Here is a 17,666-nt window from a genome sequence, read left to right on the forward strand (position 1 = left end):
AAGTTGATCATGTAGAAGTTTCAGAAGCAGGTAGTCAACATACTTTTAGATATTTGGCAATATCAGAGAGTAGATGGCTCATAAATTGACTATGCTTTTAAATTTATCCCACAATATATTAAGTTTCTTTACCATATAATTTAGCTGTAAGGGTTTGAATCTTTCCTATAAATATATATATAAATGGTAATTTCTATTTTTAGTTCATGCATGGATATGAGCATATTTATAGCGGTATTTTTCTGCTATCTTTTGGGCGGGGGCTGTAATTCAGCTGAAAAAAACCCTAAAATCCTACAAGGCCACTTTTGAGCAAAAAGCTATTCCTAATCTTTGTTGTTTATGACTGATAGGACTCTTATATCCCTGAATCATGTGTATGTTTCTAAGTGCTTGCGTATGTGCACATATGTATGTGTGAGTTAGTGAGTGTTTACAGATAGAAACAGTGAACATACTGTTAAGCTTCTTGATCCTCCACATTCCAGTATCTGAGAAGCAGCAACATAATAAATGGGATCAATGCTTCCTTTTTAAATTGCAAGGGTTATTCTCTTCCTCCCCACCATCACTTCCACCAACTTGTCAACAAATTGTTGCTGCAAACATGCACAATGGTTCAAATTCATCTTTTAAATTACAGTGATACAAATCCGGTGTTCTGTCAGTCTCCCTAGTAGGTTTATATTTGCTGGTTCCAAGAGGTATTTGTGAAACTATTTTTAGCATATTTTATATAGTTGCTGAATACTTAACGTTCCTGACACCGGACTGTTTCTATTTTTCTTTTTCTTTCTGAAAGCTCGATATGAAATGTGGAACTGATAGTTGTGTGGGAGGGGCTAACCATGCTGCTGTTTTACCCCGGCTCAGCTCACAAGTTCTTGCAGACAAGAGTGTCAGCATTCAGTGATTTCCCGTTCTCCCCCTATTCCTCCCTCCACCACCACCACTCCCCGCCCAGGGTTTTTCTCATGCAGGCTTCAGACTCTGGATGTGTAAAGCAACTCTCATCCTGGCTAACTGTCACCACTTCTTTAATCTGCCCACTCTGACCTTCCACCCTCAACAGAATAAGAGCTTAGGCAGACATAGGGCTGTAAGCCAATAGTGCCTCTGGCTCCACGTGAGTGAATGAAAGGAAAGGAAATTGTCCCATATGCTTTTGCTGTGGATTAGTCTATGGGTTGTCTATGTGGTGGAGAAAGCCTGTTAAACTTCTTTGGGTTCATCTCGTACATGAAAATTACCTGGCTTTTTTAAAATCAGAGGTAAGAATCACTATTTGGTATGGATGGGAGGTGGGGATGGGAGAAAGGCTAAGGGGATGGTCCCAAGAAAAAGTCCAATCAAAAACAAATAAACATGTTATGGTAACTGCCAGTAACTCTAAGGGACTAATATGACATGTTCAAATGTATATGATATGCAATACAGCTTTAGAGAGCTTGTTTGAATTCTACTCTTATTTCTGGATTGTTATGAACAGATCAAACTGCATCAGTTAAAATTGTAGAACTGTACAAATGGAACTGTTTCACCGACACATAACCTGATTTGGATAGTTAAGAAAACATCAGTTCTGCAGTTTTTAATTATATAAAGTAATAGTACCAGCCATTATATTATGAAAACATTAAGAAATATAATGCTGATTTGCAGTATAACCGTATACATTTCTATCTATGAGTAAGCCCAGTGAATTTCAAGGGATTTATTCTCTGAAAAGTATATTTAAAATTGCATACTCAGAATGTATAGAATGTGGAATTTGTGTGAAAGTAACACATACTTCCTTCAATTTCTATTAAAAAGCCAAATATCTTTTCACTAAGAAAAAGAGGAAAAAGGGGGACATCAAAATGAGAATCAGTTTTATTGCATGAAAAACAGTACATTGACAAATCATTGCTTTTTATTTTTACATAATTGTTCAGGTTGGCGGTAAGAAAAACAAGTGTCCAATTAACCAGAAAAAACTTAGTCTGCACATTTATATGCTTTTAATTAATAAATAATTTTGTTATACCAGAATTGTGTATAAAATATTAAGGCTGCAGTCCTACATGCTCACTCACCTTAAAACATCTGACTAATAGGAATAGGATTTTACTGTAATATATATGAATATGAAAAAGCTGGTTTCTCCAACTAATATTAAAATCTTTTCATGACATTTGCAGCCAACTTTTAGCATTGCAAAAAGCAACTAAGAGATTTCTGTCTTTAGGTTTTATGTAATTTGCATTATATTTTTATCTATGCTGAAATTCCATTGGTTTTTAATTCACAACTATATCTTTTATTTTTAGTTTATGTTTTGCAGTCAGTAGGATTAATATTGTGGCTTCTAGCATTTTTGTGGAGGAATATAAGAAGTGCTGCCATGTGTTTGTGGATTTTTGGTGCAATTATGACTTTTTACAATGTGGTTTTTGTTTGTTCGTTTGCAGTGTATAGGATTTGGTACATGGAATATATCAACAACTGTTCTATTTATTGTGTTTCCTGTAGATGGAGATATATACAAATGTATTTAGGGAATATATATGTAGTAAACTATGATAGAAGGATGAATATTTTTTCTTTTGAAATCTTTTTAAATGCAAGATAATTTTAAAAGATTTAAGAATCAGTTGACATTTCCCATATATCAAATAAAACATTAATAAAATAATGGTCCAGCCTATTTGCATAATAAGAAGCATTATTATCTCTTCTATTTTCATTCAAAAGTGAATTAGCTTGATTACTTAGCTTTCATAGGTATGGAAGGCTTCATTAACTCCTCTGATTCAAGTAATTTTTCATATTTCTGACGATGTATTACAGAACAGAAAAATGTACATCGATGAAATGTAGGAGAGCATTTACTTTAATTGTTATAGTGATGCCTTAAAACGATTCTCCTACACTTACACTTTGAATCTCGTCTTGTATGCATGAATGTTCTAAATAATTGTCTGTAGAACTAGAGTGCCAAAGGTATTTAAGAAAAACCTTGACAACCATCTGTCAGTAATTAATAATGATAATGCCGAACCATTCTTGACTTCATTTCTAATGTAGTTGCTTATTTAGCAGTTCCACATGCTAAATGCATTCAGGCCACTTGATAAAATACCACAACTAATCAAGTTCTATTGAGATTTTGTCTGAGTAACTTAACTATTCACTTCTTTTGTGTATTTGGCAGGAACGGATGCAGGGGTCTGTGAATTGAATTGTGTAAGTGCTGAAGAAGGAGTCTTGGTTTGAGGAAACAGGAAAGAGGAAGGAAAGAGAAGAAGAAAATACAGAAGTGTCGGAACGAACGAAAGAAGAAAAACGGGGACTATGGGGAGAAAAAAGATTCAGATCACGAGGATAATGGATGAACGTAACAGGCAGGTAAGTTGAAATTTAAAAATCCTGTATCATCAGATCTTATAAAGGCTATAATTGTCACATCTGCATTGAATCAATGGAACATAATAATGGAACATAACATGTGTTTCATGTGTAGAGTTTTCAACTTCTATTGAACTATTAACATACACACATATTTGTAAAACCAAAATATTCCTGAAATTCCTTATCTCATGAAATGATTGATACTTAATGCAATATTTTTATTAAAGTAAAACACACTTCATTTTATCATCCATATAACTGCTTAGTATCTTAATTTGAATTAACCCAATAATCAAGATAATTCATATAACTCTTATCATTTTTAATGAACTGATTTTTGAAATTGATTTGTCTCATATTGGATAGTTATATTGTTTAATTTTTATTTTGTAATGTAAAACATAACATGGCGGCACTTTGAGGACTTGTTCAAATTGTTATTCTTATTTAAAAATTTCTTTTATGAAATCTGAGAGTTCTCAAGATAAAATGTCTAGTTTTATCTGGATAATTCTGAAATGTCAGCAATACATCTTGCATCAATACAGTAACCCTATACAGAAATTACTTCTGGAAAAATTAAATTATTATTGTTTAAAATTAAGGCTGCAATTGTTTTCTACGAAAAAATGTATAAAAACAAAGAAACAAACATTAAAATTTAACACATTATATGCAGGCATGCAAAAAAAAAAGTTTAAAATCTGCTAACCAGAAAAAAAACAGATGTGACTCCATGCATCTTCAAATATGTTATGGATGCATGCTACATCTTGGGTTTAGATTAGGTTTTGAAAATGGGAATACGTTCCATTTAACTCATTTTAATTGATTATGCAGGTCCAGAGGCTTATGGGTAATTGTTTCTTTCTATTCCTGCCACAGACAGCATTTCTAAGTATTATTATTACTCCTTTTTCATAGCTAGATCAGTAAGAAGACTTAATCTCATTTTACCCCTTGGCGATCCCTGTGCTGTCCTTAGATTCCAATGCAATCAGGGTATCCATAACTAGCAAGCAGCTTTTTGCCTGCATCCCTCTTGCTGATCAGTTGCATGCCACTTATAAATATGATGCAATGTAGGAATAATTTATAGTTCTAATTTTCAAGTGAGTCTTGTGTAAAATTTGAAAACACTGCAATTACAAGCATAACTTGACCTCTTCATGGCAGAAAATCAAGTTTCAAATAAAGGCAACAGTGATAATACTTGATAGATTCATTCAAAGTCTTCCCTCTAGATTACTTATTGTTCTGGGAAAAATCAAAAAGCATTAATTTTGTCAGTAGCAAAGTCTCATATCTGTTTTAATTGTTTATTGTTTGGAATTTAAATTTAAAAATAAAATAGAGGCTAGCAACGTTAAGGGTATAGACATTGGTAAATTTTGCCATAATTCTTTTAACCATTTTCTTTAAATTTATGTCAAAATAAATTTAAAAGTGGAGGAAATTTAAATGTCTACTTATTTTTTTAACGGAATAAAGTTTGCGCATACATCAGATCTTTTCTTTTAGGCAGATTTGGCAATATTTTCAGATGATATATTTTTAAGAATAGGTGTTTTCTGCTTTTATTGAAAAACTTCTGTATATTCAAAATACAGATATTATTTAGTCAAGAAATGTTTGAATAAAATATTATTAAAAAAATCAGAATGTTACATTTAATAAATATCAATGACCAGAAACAGGATCCAGCCACAGCTAAGTCTTGCCGATTTCAGGACAGATTTAAGCCACTGGAGTTTAAATCAGTTAAATTTAAAGGAGCTTAACATTGACTCAATTATTAGTTTTGCTATTTCTTAGAAAATAAAATTAAATGTTTCATAATTCTTATAATAGTGAACCGATTAAATCAAGAGTTGGAAGAAGTTAAATTATATGACTAAATTATAAGTTTTTATTAGAGATTCTATGCATCTGACTATATTTTCTAGAGGGGACTACAGAATAGTGTGTAAATCAGAGCTAGAGCCTTCAATAGGTTCAGTAAAAATCTTTGTTTCTCCAGTGGATAATTTCTGCTGAGCCAAGCAGCCATCTTTTAACAGAGGCAAATCTGGATCCAACCTATCATTGTTGTAAGATATAAGAGTGCATATTAAACTCCATATATACTATGTATCTCTTTCAAAAATATTAGGAAAATAATTTTAGAATAGTGTAGAATCCAATTCCTGATGAAATTGGGGAATTTAGGTTAGTCGTGGCTATTTTTTTTCCTTCTGATTCAGTGGGATTTTGTGAGAACTTTCTTTAGATACATAAAGTTTGTTTAGTTGCATACTTTTTAATTAATAGTTGAGTGCTTAAGATTTTCACATGCTTGTATTGGAGACTTGCTTATATTAAGTTAAAAATAATGAGTATGAAAAGGATCAAATTATCATTGTGTTTTCAGTAACTCTTTAATTTGCATAAGAAAATATATATTTTCTTATTATTAAAATTAGGATTAGTTCTGTGGGAAATATAGATGGGTTAATTTTCTTTTCTGAAACATAATTTGGTTGATTGCATCTATAATATTATTTACATTGACATTGGTAGACAAAAATTTAGAATTTGTTCCTTCCTTTTTTGGCTCCTGCTTGCCAACCTAGAAAAGGAGACACTTTATTCTGTAATAGAATGATTATGAATTGCAGTACATTTATGTGTGTGTGTGTGTGTATATATACATATACATATACATATACATATACATATACATATACATATACATATACATATACATATACATATACATATACATATACATATATATATATATATATATATATATATAATTTCGTGATAAAATACCAATTAAGCATTTTGCTGTTTCTGCTTTAGTCCATCAAAGCACAACATCACAACACTGCATAACATCACAAGGCAGTGTTTCCTCAACATATGAAAATCTTTCAGAGTATTTTTATAAACACCTACAATTTTGATCATCCATAATTTAACATCCTCCATTCAATATTTTAATACTTTTTCTTTTCTTAAGTTATGCATGTTAAATTTGGTTTGACTAGTTTTTAAATAGAATCTGAGATTCTCAAGATTTGCAGGGTATTTCAAGAATCATGTGCTCACTGAAATTTTTTTACTCATGCCAAAAATAGCTTACAAAATTTTGAGAGCTATTAGTTATAGCAGCCAGTGCAAAAGCAGTTATAGAGATGGTATAGAGAATAATTCCAAGTAAGGGGTGTAAAAATCAAAATGAATTAATTTCCGACTTCATGCTGTATTTAAACACTTTCCTGCAAAATGAGTTTCCTCTATATCGTCTAAATTCCTTTTTGCAAAATTTCTTATCATTTAATATTGTAATACAATTGTATTTTCCATTTGCCATTATAAAATGAAGTTAAATAATAGCACTCATTAATTATTAGTACAGCTAAATACATTATGAAGTATAGTAAGGTTTACTTTTAACAGTTAAGAAACCTGCTCGTCCACCATTATCACCAAAAGTAGAAAAGTAAGAAATTAATATGTTAAAGTGACAGAATCAGTTGGTTTCATAACCCTGTTGTTAGGGTCAAATGCACTCTAAGAAATCCATGCAAATACCGGTAGTATGTCATTCTTTTAAAAGATAATGCCATTAAAAAATAAAAGTAAGTTAAGGGGAAAAGTGCAAAATATGGTTTCTGGAATTCTTAATAGTAGCTCTTGATCATGTGACTTGAGAAGAAGGATGAGGAATAGGTTAAACTGATAGAGTGAACAAAATTGGGAAGCACTGCCCAAATACAGTACATAGGAATGTACTGGGTAATTTTTTTTAACATTTTTTCTTTTTCATCTTGATCTTTCTTTTGCCAGCTTTTTCACCTATAATGATTTTTTTATTCTGCTCTGTTTTAGAGAATTAATGTGCTGATGAATAGAGTAGCAATCTGTTTACATGATTTATTTACAATATTCCTTTGGAAAGAAATATATTTATTTCAACTAAAATAGGTCGATGTAATGTACAAAACCTACGCTAACAGTATATTATATCAAGTTATGAAAAAAATAAAAGAATCTTATGTTTCTGTGTGTAAAGACATGCACATTATAACACTGTAGTTGTGCAAACACAAAAGAGTAGCAGTTGTGAATTATTAATTAGAAAAAAGGCTCTCATTTTTTTTTTCCATAACTGCCTTACGCTTTCAATGCACAATAATGTTTCAAAAGTAAGCAGGGCAGATAAAGTATTTTATGTAAAACATTTTACCGCTTTGATACTCGCCCACTGAATTCAGTGCAAATATTGTACCTTTATCCTTCCTTCCTTTCTTCCTTCCTTCCTTCCTTCTTTGGGCTGCTCAATATATCAAGCCTAAAAATTTTGTTCTGCCACCTGAATATCTCTGGCTGTCTATATTCCCGGACCAGAGATTGACACTGTAGCACCCATGGGTGCTATAGTGACGGTGAAACCACTAGATGGCATACATTGTCTATATATGTTTGGGTGGGGTGTGTGTGTTTGCGTTTGTAAAAACCCGCACATATAAAATGGCCAAAATTCCATCCAAAGAGCCAAATTCCACAAGATCCCTTCCTGATTTTTTAATTAAAATTATTTCGTTCTTGCATCTCCCATGTTATAAGGCATGCAGCAACTTCCAGCTTCCTGAAAAGATTACTAATTCTTTTGGAGACAAAAAAAAATCCTGCCGGTCTCTCTCTCTCTCTCTGGTGTATACAAATATAGATATAATGAACTGTGTGACAACATACAAATGCTGTCAATAAATAAATAAATTGTAGCATTTGAAACTACAACTGGGCATTATGTAATCACAGCCTAGTCTTAATAAAATTAAGTACATCGCCATGATGTAAAAAAGATGTTGAGACTCTAGAAAGAGTACAGAGAAGAGCAACGAAGATGATTAGGGGACTGGAGGCTAAAACATGAAGAACGGTTGCAGGAACTCGGTATGTCTAGTTTAATAAAAAGAAGGACTAGGGGAGACATGATTATGAGTAATCGCCTGGATTACTGCAATGCTTTCTACATGGGGCTTTCCTTGAGGAGCACCCAGAGGCTCCAGTTAGTCCAGAATGCGGCTGCGCAGGTGATAGAGGGAGCCCCTTGTGGCTCCCATATGACACCACTCCTGCGCAGACTGCACTGGCTGCCTGTGGCCTTCCGGGTGCGCTTCAAGGTTTTGGTAACCATCTTCAAAGCGCTCCATGGCTTAGGGCTGGGCTATTTACGGGACCGTCTACTGCCACCGATTGCCTCCCACCGACCCGTGCTCCCTCACAGGGAAGGACTCCTTAGGGTGCCGTCCGCCAGGCAGTGCCGACTGGCGACACCCAGGGGAAGGGCCTTCTCTGTGGGGGCTCCCACCCTCTGGAATGAACTTCCCCCAGGACTCCGTCAACTTCCTGACCTTCGAACCTTCCGCCGCGAGCTTAAAACACATCTATTTATCTGTGCAGGACTGGACTAGAATTTTAATTTTAAATTTAATTTTAATGGGGTTTTTACCATTTTAATTGTGATTTTAAATTTTGGCCTATTTAAATAAGTTTTTTAATTTAGTGTTTTATCTTGTATTATATTTGTATTTTTATTGGGCTGTAAACCGCCCTGAGTCCTTCGGGAGATAGGGCGGTATAAAAATTTGATTAAATAAATAAAATAAATAAATGATAGCAGTCTTCCAATATCTCAGGGGTTGCCACAAAGAAGAGGGAGTCGGGCTGTTCTCCAAATCACCTGAGGGTAGAACAAGAAGCAATGGGTGGAAACTAATCAAGGAGACAAGCAACTTAGAACTAAGAAGAAATTTCCTGACAGTTAGAACAATTAATAAGTGGAACAACTTGCCTGCAGAAGTTGTGAATGCTCCAACACTGGAAAAATTTAAGAAAATGTTGGATAACCATTTGTCTGAAATGGTGTAGGATTTCATGCCTGGGCAGGGGGTTGGACTAGAAGGCCTCCAAGGTCACTTCCAATTCTGTTGTTGTTGTTGTTGTTGTTGTTGTTGTTGTTGTTGTTGTTATAAATATATATTTACTTTTTCCCCCTCAGTATTGCTGTATTATGAAGTGAGGTAAAGAGGGTCAGTTATCACTCTTGCTGAAATCTCGAGTCTTTTTTTGAAAATTAAGACTGCTGATTAAGACCTCTCTTTGTGGATAAGAAATGTTGAGAGAACTTCTGGTTCTTTTGTTTTAATTTTCCAAATAAAGCCAGAATTTTCTTTAAAAGTTACCAAGCTAGTGGCATACCAGTTAAAAAAAATATGCTGTTAAAATAATGCTATGTTTGATGCATTTAAAGGAAGTATAATAATCTTGTCTGACCTAGATTTGCAGCTGCTATGGGACATCTCTGTGTATTAGCCTCAGAAGCATAACCTCTTTAGCGTTTCAGAACTACCAGGTTTTTGGTTTTGGACCACAATATATTAAAATGTATTATTATAAATAAAAATGGTGGAGGTGATAGTGGCGATGATAATGATGATGATGCAATGAAATAGTGAGAAATATCATTAGATGAAAGGTTTTAATCTTTATATATTTATGGTATGACTATGGTTAGCAGACATTCTGATCATGTAAGAATAAGATTAAAACAGATTTTTAAATGTTTCTCTAAGTTAAAAGAGAAGGGACACCTTTGTGTAATAGCTTTGGGACACTTTGTGTAGTAGCCTCATAAGCATAAGCATAAGGATTCGTATATATACAGCAATCCATACTTGTAATGGTTTAGGATTGCTTGGAACATGGACTTGTGGATGATTAATGCAAAGATTTATGAATTGATTCCAATACCTCTGAAGCCTGACAGTAGAAAGGCAGAGAATTAAAACAAAAAGCTTCAGACGTGTGTGGAGCACATCTGAACAAAAATATTATCCATATTTTGACCCAGATATAGGGGGCTGTATGTACAAAAATGTTTCCCCGAAGCATGTCTCATAATACAATGAAACACTCAACCCCAGAAACCACATTCTAAAAGTCAGGCATTTATGATTGGAATGGAAGAATATTGAAAGAGATTAGCAACTACTAGAAGTGGAGATAAAAAGGGGTATAAGACAGTGATGGCGAACCTTTTAGGGACCAAGTGCTCAAACTGCAACCCAAAACCCACTTATTTATCACAAAGTGCCAACATGGCAATTTCACCTGAATAAGGAGGCTTTGTGAGGAATTTCAATCATTCTTTAACAACTTGATTTCTCCCTGGTGGGACTGGATTTCTTTAACAGCACAACTCAGGAATGATAAGAGTGTAGTGTAGTAGCCTCTGGAGGGACATCACATCCTTATTCCTTCTTTCCTTCTTTTCCCTTCCTCCCTCCCTCCTTCCCTTCCTTCCTTCCCCCCTCCTCTGATTTCACCTTCCTTCCTTTAATCCTGTATATTATGGTTCATTATTGTTAGTATTTATTAAAGAAGAAAGTAGCTTAGAAGCTCTCAGCAAAAATAACAGCAGCTGTTGTTTGTGGCTGAAGCTATCCTTGGCTGTTATTTACACACACACACACACCTATTTTTATTCCACTTTCCCTGGGATCTTTAATAAACCGTAACCCTCCTCGCAGCCTTTTAGCTACTATTGTCCCACCTTGCTTCCCCCTCCCCTTGAAATGAGGCTAGGGAAGAAAGTCAGGAGGGGGGATTCTAAGGGGGAGGGAAGAAAAGACCCAGGCAGATCACTCTCTGAATAGTCTCCTGCCCAGATTTCAACTGATTTCCTGGCCAATTCTCCGACAAACAGACTCCACCCCCCTTTTGGGACTCTGGACCGCGGGACCTTTGTTTTCCCTATTTATTGGGGGAAATTGGATTTTTACTGGTCTTCCCCATGCCAAAATGAAAGCCAGCCGGGCTTCTCCACCTAGAAGCCCCCGTACCCTTCCCCTGCTCTCTTCCCCCAACCCCCACTCAATCCATTTTGGGACAGAGGAGTGCGTGCTGGAAACGTGTGTTGGGATGACATGGGAGTGCTCCTTCTGATGCTCCGGCACTCAACCCACGCTCCTCCAGGCCTGGCTTGCTGAGGAGGGGGGAGCAGCCCTAATGCCTCCACTGCCCCCCCCCCCATGACCCCAGCCATCGCTGCCTGGCTTTCTCAAAGGCATGGTGCATTTCAAAGGCAGCAGCTCACATCTGGAGGTGCCAAACAGCGGGACAGCTGCAAGCACTGGGGCAGGCCTCTCCATCATCTGACTCACCAGTGGGGCCACTTCTGCTGGGCCAGCCCTTCCTGCAAGGCTTTTGTGCTCAGCACTTGGCCGCGGGAGGGGAGCGCTTCCCCATGCTGCCCCTTTCTTTCTCTTGGCCCCGCCAATGAGGGAGGAGGAAGGCTGGGCTTGGAGGATAGCCCCCACCCTGCAGGATCTACCCCTGCCATTCTCTTCCAGCCCTCTTTGTTGGCAGCAACAGCAAAAGTACCACAATGAAGGCAGAATCCTGTTGCCGTGCAAAGGCAAGTGCAGGGTGCTTCGCTCCTGCACTGAGGCTCCACCTATTACCACTGCCGCAATGGGGCAACAGTTCTTTCATCCCTCTGCTGCAACAGGACCACAGGGAGCCACAGCATAGGGATGAAAGAGCCGCGTGGGTCGCATTGTGGCTCACAAGTGAAAAAGTTCACTACTGTAATGCTCTCTACATGGGGCTCCCCTTGAAGGGTATCCAGAGGCTTCAACTGGTCCAGAATGTGGCTGCGCGGGTGATAGAGGGAGCACCGCGTGGCTCCCATGTGACACCTTCTGCGCAGTCTGCACTGGCTCCCAGTGATCTTCCGGGTCTAATTCAAGGTGCTTGTTATCACCTTTAAAGCGCTCCATGGCTTAGGACCGGGACCACCTACTGCCACCGGTAGACACCCACCGACCAGTGCGCTCTCACAGAGAGGGCCTCCTTCAGATACCATCAGCCAGACAATGTCGCTGGCGATCTTCAGGGGGAGGGCCTTCTCTGTGGGGGCTCCTGCCTTCTGGAATGAGCTGCCTCCGGGGCTCCGTCAACTCCCCGACCTCCAGACCTTCCGCCGAGAGCTGAAGACATTGTTGTTTCAACGTGCAGGACTAGCTTAAATGTAGTTTTAAATTGGGGTTTTAAATTGGGGCTTTTAAATGGGTTTTTTAATTGTATTTAAAATTTTAGGCCGTATATTGAATTAGTTTTTTATACTGTTTTTTAATTTGTATTATATGTATTATGGTTTTATTGGCTGTGAACCGCCCTGAGTCCTTCGGGAGAAGGGCGGTATACAAATTTAATAAATAAATAAATAAATAAATAAATTCAATTTCAACTTTGCAAGCAGTTGGAATTGATTGAGTTAAACACAATGGAGAAACAAGACTGGAGCTGGGCTGGGGCGAAGGCATGCATGAATGCCCAGAGAAGGCTCTGCATGCCACTTCTGGTATGCGTGCCATAGGTTCGCCATCATGGGTATAAGATAAACTTTTTGCCAGCTGATTGTTCTTGGAACATATGCAAATATCATATTTTAATACATTAAAAAATGCAAGTTTGGGCTCATGCATTGATCCAAATGATTACAGTGCTTTGATGGCACAGAACAAATAACTCTGGAATAGATATATAGACAAGTTACTGCAGTTTCATTTTAGCTCCAGTGTAGTAATAAAACCTGAATGAATCATGACAGGCTTGCTGTATGAATTTTACTGAGGTTTGGATGTCCTATGATACTGGCAGCATTGCTGAGGTGTCATGTAGGATGTCTGCTTCTAGAGGTATCTTTAGAGCCAGGGCAGAAAATTCTCTCTCATTCCCTTGCTCAGCATTCTACAAGAGAAATACAGCCAGAAACAGTGTTAATCGGCAGGTTCCTGACACACTCTTCCCTAAGTGATAAAACAATATCAGGCCTGTGGCTGACTTAATTAATCATATCCCATTGGCCACAGTGAGAGAGATTAAAAACAAAAAGGCTCTCCCGATGTGTCTTTGTTTGGATTCTCTCCCCTTCTCAACTGTACAGAATTGAGTTCATAAGTTTGATTAATTTGCTGCATAGTCATTTTAGCTTTAATGTCAGTGGCTAACAAATTCAACATCTGTCAGGCTTATCCAGGAAATGGAAGAGGAACCATACTTGTTGCTCTTCTTGTCTGTTTTTTCTTTTTAAAAAAAGAAATCCCTCCCATTGTAGACAACAAGATAATGTTAGAACTAAGAAAGAACCTGATTTTTTTCCCCATAAGTTTGTGACTATGGATTCACTGGCTCCCTCCCTCCTGATCAAGCCTTGTTGTGGTTTCTGATTCCTCCTCTTTTGTTTTGAAGGTAGTAATCAGTTTTATTTATCTATTGTAATATTCTCTGACCTAATTTTTTTTTAAGTCAGGGTAAAAAAAATTACCTGAAGGGCCAGAATGAATATGATGTTCAGTTGCTTATCTAAAATTTTAATCTCCCTCCGTTTGGGAGAAGGTACTCCAATTCATTCTACAATTCCTGTGATTCCCCCCCACCCTCACAGTTAACCAATATCTGCTTCCAATATTACATACATTATTTCAAAATAAAAATATCAATTTTTCTGTTAACTCTAGTTCTGCTTCAGTATAGTGAAACACAAGGCTGTGAAATTAAATTAAAAGGAAAACAAGGTATTTATAATGACAAAAACCAAAACAATTCTCTGGCTTTTATTTATTATATTTAGAAAATGTATCATTCTTGTAATTTTATTATAGGACTGAATGCTATATGCTACACTGCAATGGTGCATACATTAGCTGCTGCGTTTGATTAATTTTCTTCATGCAATCAACAAAATATTTTTAACAACATTAAAAAGATTAAAAAAGGTTCCAAATTAATCAGGCAGCACATTTTCATTATTTTAAATACAAGAATCTAGAAATCTGGCAAAACATGTGAAATAATCTGCCTTCAAAAATGGGGATGCATTCAATTATATATGTGAGCAATCTAAAATTAAAGGATTATTTTCTCTTATCAATGGTTGACTGGTATCATGAGTTGAAACAAATTTGAGCTCATTAATAAATTTGGTATATATGCTTTTGGTTTTAATAATGAACATGTACACTTACATCATTAGAAATTAAAATTGTAAAATATCGTAAGTGTAGTATCTTGCAAGTTATATTGAAGATTGTAAAACAAGATGCAGCATATGGCTTTCCAGATGTGGCTGGGCTACAACTTCTAGGGACCCACCCAACATGCCAATAAGTGACGGATACTGAAAGTAATAGTTAAATAACATGAAATTATCAAGCAGCTTATACCAGCACATTTGCTGATTCACACACATGCAAAAAGCCAGAAGGCTTTGTATACAGATACAATAATCTCATTTTTTTCAGTCAGTTTACTGTCACAAATTATGCTGCCTGTATCCTTACATATGAAAATTCATAAAAGCAAAATATAATAAAAGTTTCCATATTTTATAAAAACATACTTTTTCCCTTCATACTTGAAAAATATGTTATTCAATAGTTGACTGTGCTTTAAATAAATAAGATGGGAATTGTAATTTTTTTTTTTACTCAAACAGAATTTTTAGGGGGGGGAAATTTTAATAGTAGTATTCTATTGCATAGTTGAGTCGGAAATGTTTTAAAATATATGTTCTTATAGCTATGATTCTAGTATTTCTTTGTTCATGCCTATATTTGAACAACAATGATAGCTCAAGATAAATATACGGAAAATTTAAGATATGCTTATTAAGAAAAAAAAACCAAGACTTTTCATTGTTAGACATTTGCACATCTTTATTTATGCCTAGTGAAGCCAAATTCCAAAAGCTGTCCTTGAGGTACAGAAATTTTGTTTGTTGAAAAAGAGGGTGCTAAGTGATACCAGTATCCAGGGGCTCCATGGATCAGGAATCCTTGACTGATAAACTGTATTGAAGCATAATTTTAGAATGAATTGTTTATATAGATTACATTGCTCTTCATTCTCAGTACAAACAGGAATGTAAACAGCAAACCATGTCAATGAGTTGTCAAAGACTAGAACAAGCAAGCCAAAGAAACAATTATGTCTGTCTTTTAAGGATTCGTTTGGAAGGCCCTCAGGGAATAAGAGCTGGAGGTGGGAAGCAAAACTAAAGTCATTGTGTGGAGGAAGAAGTTGCACTCTTCCTGTTTTGACAGGAAATGGAGACAAATGTGCTTCCTGACCATTTGCTCAGTAGGGAATGAAATATTCTCTGACCTTTACCTCATGAACATTTTAGCTTTGTTTTAACTAGTAAACATGTTTTCAACCCAAACATGTATTTATATTTGCCAAAGTGTCTTAGCATTTTCTGGCTAAAGTGTAGTCTTATTGTTTATTACAATGCATTCAGACAAATTCTTCTGCACTATCGTGTAATATTCAGCAGGATATAGTTTGTTGCAGAAAGAAAGTTTTTTCATACGATTCTCAAAAATATCCACAATGTTTACTTTAGGGATAACAGAATACAGTGCAGAGAGTGAAACAGAATGAGAGATAATCAAGAATATTCCTGTCATGCAGTAAATACAGAACTGCCATTCTGAGGAAGCCCATCTATCCAACTTGCAAAGAAATAAAATTGTTTTCAGATGTATTCAAGAAAGGAGATGCTAAATATCGATAAGTCATAAAGTCGTAAAGTTACAATGCCAATTTATATAGAGTTGTCCTTTTGTTTGCTATTTTTAAAAGCAAATTTGCTTACAAAATATCCAGTCCTATATTTGAAGTGTAAGATCTGTGGTGTTAAAAGTATTACAGTAAAACTGCAGTTTGATTAGCTCTCTTCTTCATTACTAGACTTGTTTTTGCTACTTGTAGCAAAAAAAAGGTGGGGAGTGGGGCCTGTTTCATGGTAGTCCAGGAAGCTGTGCTCTCTTTTATTCTGCTTCCCAATCCTCAACCCAGTTCAATAGCCTATTTAGATTTAAGTATGTTCAATCCCACTGAAGTTAGTGATACTCAATCATCTTAATACTTCAAATCTTTTTTTTTTTTTTGGAGGGGGAGGCTTGCTTAGGAATGGATGGGAATAGTTCACATTAGAGCCACAACTTGAAAGCATCTGTATTGCAGCTCCTTTTTAGCCAGTTGTGGATCAGCATGCTTTGTCAAGGACAATGGTTCCCTTTTCAGTTTCTGCCAGTCCTGTCTTGTCCATGTAAATTATACTGAAGGATTATAAGGAACATAGCAGGAGGGTGATGAACTGTCCTTGGCTGCTCTTTTTAAAAGTCCTTTCATTCAGTAGGTCCTATCTGGTTGTGATACAAAAGAAGATTTGTCAGGGGAAAACCGTCCAATGATGCTTCAGTTTATCACTGCTGCTGAGTGTAATCATAAAGTTGGATGCAAGAGAATCTTTGTTCAGACCTGATTTGAAACATAAAGTAAAGAGAAGAGAGAAAAGGAGATTTAGCTTGGAGACTTTTACTACAAGAAAACTGTTGACAGTTTTGTATGGAAGCTAATTGTACCTAAGTACTTTAGATCAGTGGCCCCCAACCTTTTGGGCACCAGGGACCAGTTCTGTGGAGAGAGGTTTTTCTGTGGACCTCAGGGGGCATGGTTTCGTGTGCTGCCTTCACTCAGTGGATGGAGCTTTGCTTTTTTGCATGACATGCCGCGGTTTCTGGCATGCCACGGTCTGGTGCCAGTCCACAGACTTGGGGTTGGGGGTTCCCTGCTTTAGATACTTTTCTAGAAAAGATATGCAGAAGCCCTAACAATTATGGGCTGGAAAATTGAAAGAATATAAGAGCTATAAAGAGTTTTGGGAGGGTATTTTATTTTTGATAGATATAATGTTGGATCCAGATGGTTATGACTAAAAATCTGATTAACTTCAGTAGGAGCAACAAACTCAGTTTTATTGACGATTTTCAAAAACATTACAATTTAATTATAATTAAATTAGCATTAAGCATGTCTATTATTTCTACATGGTGTATTTTTATTTTTGATAGATATAATGTTGGATCCAGATGGTTATGACTAAAAATCTGATTAACTTCAGTAGGAGCAACAAACTCAGTTTTATTGACGATTTTCAAAAACATTACAATTTAATTATAATTAAATTAGCATTAAGCATGTCTATTATTTCTACATGGTGTATTTTTATTTTTTGTATTTCCATTTCTATGTGCAGTGGAATAATGGAAGACTATAGCAATATGGGGCTCTCTAGATGTGTTAACATTAAATAATTATTGAGGATGATTTTGGTTAGGATTTCTAGAAAATACCAGGATAAAGAAATT

The 17,666-nt window shown here is 36.0% G+C and overlaps 1 protein-coding gene across 11 annotated transcripts in view; it reads left to right on the forward strand.

The window, feature by feature from the left end:
- MEF2C (myocyte enhancer factor 2C) overlaps positions 1-17,666 on the forward strand; it is a 204,210-nt gene that overhangs the window by 85,613 nt on the left and 100,931 nt on the right. For 10 of the 11 annotated variants that reach the window (XM_058168402.1, XM_058168405.1, XM_058168396.1 and 7 more), the window contains one exon: positions 3,197-3,390. In XM_058168402.1, coding sequence (XP_058024385.1) covers positions 3,337-3,390 — 54 coding nt within the window. In that variant the 5' untranslated portion in view covers positions 3,197-3,336. Of the gene's footprint in view, positions 1-1,068; positions 1,272-3,196; positions 3,391-17,666 lie in introns of those variants that run through there. The other variant, XM_058168398.1, reaches the window with a different exon arrangement.

Source organism: Ahaetulla prasina, chromosome 2 (genome assembly GCF_028640845.1).
Source record: "Ahaetulla prasina isolate Xishuangbanna chromosome 2, ASM2864084v1, whole genome shotgun sequence".
NCBI classification, from domain to species: domain Eukaryota; kingdom Metazoa; phylum Chordata; class Lepidosauria; order Squamata; family Colubridae; genus Ahaetulla; species Ahaetulla prasina.